Genomic DNA, 4,837 nt, shown 5'->3' on the forward strand with positions numbered 1-4,837 from the left:
AAAATTTTGGTTTTGCTACAGTAAATTTTAGCATGTAGCAAAAATTAGTAATTAGCTATGAAATTTTATCATATCAAAAGATCTGCGGCTATATCATGTCATCGTGACAAATAGTAATAGCTTTTGATAATAAACTATTGCCACGATATTTATAACTTGAAGCAAAAAGATTGTATTTTAGCTACAATAATTTGTTTCAAAAAACTTATTGTGTGGCTAAAAAAATTATTGTTGGCTACAATAACTTTTAATGCGTGGCAAAACTTATGAATAGCTACGAAATTATACCATAGCAATAAATTTATAGCTATTCAGGTAATTGTTTGCCACGATAACTAGCAATCATATAAAAAATGGAGGAATTTAGCTTTGTCAATTTAGTTTTTGTGGCTAAGAAATTTTAACGAATTTGTAAAAAGCCATGATATTCTTTTTTTGTAGCTATTATTAGGTACTAGCCACGAAATTTAGATTTGTAGCTGAGATTTCGTAGCTATAAATGCATTATGTTGTAGTTGTTGTTCCCCCCTTATAGTAGTAGAAAAAATAATTTTCACCAGAAGAAGGCAAGAACCTCGATATTATCATCCAAGGGAGATCAAGTAAACAAGAGATAGCAATTGTGGATTCACCGGAAATTAGGCTTTGTTAGCGAATTCGCCGGAAATTAGGGTTTGTTCTTGAACAAAGACGACGGAGTTTGGGGCTGAGCAACTTGATTCTCGGTTAATATATTTCAATGTATTTTCAACGTATCACGCTTGTATTTTCATTGTATTTCATTTGTCTTTTTTTTCATTGTAATTCAATGTATCTCGCTGTATTCCATATATTTCATTGTATTAACTGTCTTTTTTTCATTGTATTTCAATGTATCCCGCTGTATTCTATGTATTTTATTGTATTCACTGTCTCGCTATATGCCATGAATGTATTCATATATTTTTTTTAATTAATATAATTTATGCATTCAAACGTATTATATAATTTTTCTGAAGATTGCTATGTTTTGGGGTATTTTTCGGTTGAGAATTTTTTTTATACAAGGAAATACAAATTTTGTGTGTTATAATTGAGTTTGTTGAGTTATATTAGGAGTCTATTATGTTAATTGATTCACTTTCGGTTAAAAACAGTGTAATCCCCTGTTTCACGCCGTGAATACAGTCGGATACAATAATCTGTCCAGCTGTAATCCCATGTTTCACGCCATGAATACAGTCGAATACACTTGAATACAACAACTGATTAGCTGGACTTCCCTGATTCACGCCTATTTTTTCTACTGTATTCACGAATACAGTAGCTTAAATACATCTTATAACAACAGAAAACGTATCTACAATTCGTAATATGGGATAGTTATCTATAAATAGCTAATTATAAAAAAAAAATAGTGCTTTACGAAAATTTCTCACTACTCCATCTAACAAGAAGAGCAACTAAAATATCTGCCGAATGAATCATGCGAGCATTACAACAATGAGAGGAATGCTGGACGGTTTTAAGATAAAAGAATGAATCATTTCCTACTGATCCCTTAACCTAACCATGGTTAAAATATTTTTTAACTAAGAAAATTTTGTCCATTGAGTTTTAAGCAAGACACGTGTCTGTAAATCTAGGGGTATATTGAAGAATAGTGGAGCAAACAGTACTGGAGCAAATCCTTACCCTTTAATTTGGTGTCAACAAATAAATATTTACCATGATCCTATAGATCCCCAGACCCAATGAAGGAAAAAAAGAAGGGGTAAAAACCTGAAGCACAAGTAACGGTTGAGGGAGAAAGACCCTCCTCATTATTAGGATTTTGTTACCATTCTTAAGCTTACCATAACTGCACTACTCGCAGTTACTTCCCAAAGTAAATGTTGGGAGAAACTTTTATGTGGCAGGTTTTTTCTTTTTAAAAATGTGTTTATCGAAAAAATACCTTTTTTTTTTTAACGACAAACCAGAAAACATGTATATCTAAAGTATTCTAGTTTCATTACTACTGTAATTTTGCATATCTTTACGTTACGTCTTCTTACCATTCAATTTAATTTCTAACTCATTTTTTGTAAGTTCTTTTTTCCCGCAAATGGCTAGCTTTTGGTGCATGTTTTCCATTTCCCTTTTATTCATCGTAACAACGACACGAAGTTGAAAACTCAACTTTCTTTTAATTAATGTATTACCTTTTTAATTTAAGGAACCCCTTAGGTTTCAAAATCTTAATATTTAAGTGGATTAATATTTCAAAAGCTAATATAAATAAGTAGAACCAAACTATATCTTATTACTCCTAAAATGATACCCCGTGAGTAAAATATGAACTGACCAAGGCAAGAAAACTTATTAACTAGCGAAATATATTTGTTTCTTGAGCGTCCAAAAACTGTTTTAGAGAAAAAAGTTACTCATATTTAGTGTTTATTATTATCAATCTAATAAATATATCCTTACAAATTAAATTATTATCATAAATCATACTAGCAGTTAAATTAATATAATAATTTTATCTCAGTTAATATTTTAACCATGATAAAATTAATAAGCATTTAGTGCACGTAATTATTTTTATCCTAAAGTTTTAATAATGATTTACTGTATTCTCTTAAATGTTAGAGTGAAAAAAGGAAGGTTGAGACGGTTGAGAGAGCCCCTAATAAATGTGCACATAATTAGAGGATCAGTTAACATTCCCTAAAACTTATCCTCCATTAACTCTACCAGTAACTGCCCATTCCGCCGTCTCCTATATTAATTAATTAGTCCTAATTATATTATTATTATTAGTTTGTCAACCTCAAGTAAAAGGGAAAAAAAATCTTGTCTGTTAATTAGGTCTACTGTTGTTGAACAAGTGAGAAAAAGATTCATCAAGACACAGTATCTTAATTCCTCATCTCTCTCTCTCTCTCTCTCAATAAGGTAACTATATATCCTTTAACTAATTTTCTTATGCCATTTCTTACCATTACCACTTGATGTTCTTGCACTTTAATTAAGCTACTACTCATAGTCTCATGCTAAAGTTCTTTTTGTATACTAACCTTAAGCTCATGATTTTGTTTAAAGGGCCGGTACTGTTGTTAATTAATGGCTAGTCTTAGCTACTACTCCAACTCCAACTCCAACTTGGAACCAAATATGCAACAACTCAACGAGTTTCTTTTTGATTTCAACTATGACCAGAGCTATTTCGATCCATTTTTCGACTCCAACGAGTTTGTTTTCCCAGCATTAATGGAACCAAATTGTTTCGTGCCAGAAATCCAAGAGTACTACTCTGATTTTCAGATGAGCAACCCAAAACGGCAAAAAGTCTTTGAATTAGACAGCAACTGCCATCATCAAGATATAATAACTCAGGGTAATTTGTCCAATGGGCCAATCTATCAATCGTTTTCATTTCCAAGTCCGCCTGTTTTTAATAGCGGGTGCTGCAGTCATCAGGTGGTTGAAAAGAAAGGTAATAATAATGAGAAGAAGATGTCTGCACAGAGCATAGCGGCGAGACAAAGGAGAAAGAAGATTACTGAGAAAACGCAAGAATTAGGGAAGCTCATACCTGGTGGACACAGAATGAACACTGCTGAAATGCTTCAAGCTACTTTTAAGTATGTTAAGTTCTTGCAAGCCCAAGTTGGACTTCTTGAATTCATGGGATCACATCAGGTAAATATTATATGTTTTTTTTTTTTTTTTTTCCATTTGGTGTTACTTTTTAGCTTTTACCTTATAGAAGTTAATACATAGAAGTTGATAAGGTTCCCCTCCATTTTCCTCATGACAAGAGCATTTGTAAAATTAAAATTTTATTTAGGGATTGTTAGAATGAGACATTTATATATGCTAGCAATTGTTATATTGATTCATTTGTAATTAATTAGCAGGAGAATGGGAAATCATATGAAACACCAGATTTGCAAAAACTTGTTGGATCGGCCTTGGTTCAGGAGAAGTTATACTCAAGTGACAATTGCTTGGTTCCCAAAGTGTTCCTTGAAGAGCTAGACAAGAATCATGAATTCCAACATTCACAAAGCGTTCACCAAGTCAAGAAATTGATTACATGAAATGCTAGCCTAATTAAATATTGGAGATTTTAGGGGTAGTTTCAGTTCAATTACCTCTTGTTGTTCTTAGGTTAGCTAGCATTGATTTCGTTTTCTGTTAATTCAGTTCTACTAATTTATTTTCCTAGTTAGGATTTTATGTAATTTTCACTGTAAATCCCTCATTTACAAGGAATATAATTCCCATGTGATTGATTCTTTATTTTAGCTATTACCTCAGCTTGCATTAATTTTTTAATTTATATTCCCGGCAATGGGTTTGGCCATCCGACAAAAGAGGCTCTAAAATTAGACTTTTTTCCATGTTAAATCTTGTTATTTGAGAATGTGTATTCTAATTCATTTGAAACTAAATAACATATGAATAAAGCATCAGCTAGTTTATGCATGCACTCGATCACTCATTTGTCATTTAACAAATGCACAATACTTTTGTATGTTCTTTTTACCCGATGATGGCAGGCCCTTCTTCAAGACTGCCATTTCCCCGGCCTCCAATCATATCAGAAGAGAAGACTTGCAGTTTTAAGGATGAACCGCTTCGAGTCAATATACTCTTCAAGCACATTCAGGTAAATATGAATTGTGATTAACACAGAGCACTTTAGAACTGAGCCACGCCACTCCCCCATTTAGGAATTTCTTCTTGTCATGATATGATATCACTAGTTATAGTTCACTATCGACTGAGAGAGTAATGAGGCAATTTAGCAAAAAGTTTAGCTTTTTGTGCTTGTGATAAGACTTATATGCTTATGTCCCTGCTTTTC

The 4,837-nt window shown here is 32.3% G+C and overlaps 1 protein-coding gene across 2 annotated transcripts; it reads left to right on the forward strand.

Moving 5' to 3' along the window:
* The first annotated feature begins 2,816 nt into the window (after positions 1-2,816).
* Positions 2,817-4,165, forward strand: LOC109213351 (transcription factor bHLH53-like). Of its 2 annotated transcripts, none has more exons than XM_019377142.1 (3): positions 2,817-2,919; positions 3,067-3,666; positions 3,882-4,165. In XM_019377142.1, the coding sequence occupies exons 2-3, from the start codon at positions 3,088-3,090 to the stop codon at positions 4,065-4,067; spliced, it is 765 nt and encodes a 254-aa protein (XP_019232687.1). In that variant the 5' UTR covers positions 2,817-2,919; positions 3,067-3,087; the 3' UTR covers positions 4,068-4,165. The 2 variants fall into 2 exon arrangements, with proteins under 2 accessions (XP_019232687.1, XP_019232689.1); XM_019377144.1 differs by having other exon boundaries at positions 3,885-4,165.
* The last annotated feature ends 672 nt before the right edge of the window (positions 4,166-4,837 follow it).

The sequence above is a fragment of the Nicotiana attenuata genome, unplaced genomic scaffold (assembly GCF_001879085.1).
Source record: "Nicotiana attenuata strain UT unplaced genomic scaffold, NIATTr2, whole genome shotgun sequence".
Lineage (NCBI taxonomy): Eukaryota > Viridiplantae > Streptophyta > Magnoliopsida > Solanales > Solanaceae > Nicotiana > Nicotiana attenuata.

Bases quoted from the DNA above. Each gene is read 5' to 3' on its own strand.
- LOC109213351 (XM_019377142.1), top strand. From the start codon at position 3,088: ATGGCTAGTCTTAGCTACTACTCCAACTCCAACTCCAACTTGGAACCA. The intron at 3,667-3,881 runs GTAAATATTATA...GTAATTAATTAG, and splicing joins AATTCATGGGATCACATCAG to CAGGAGAATGGGAAATCATA.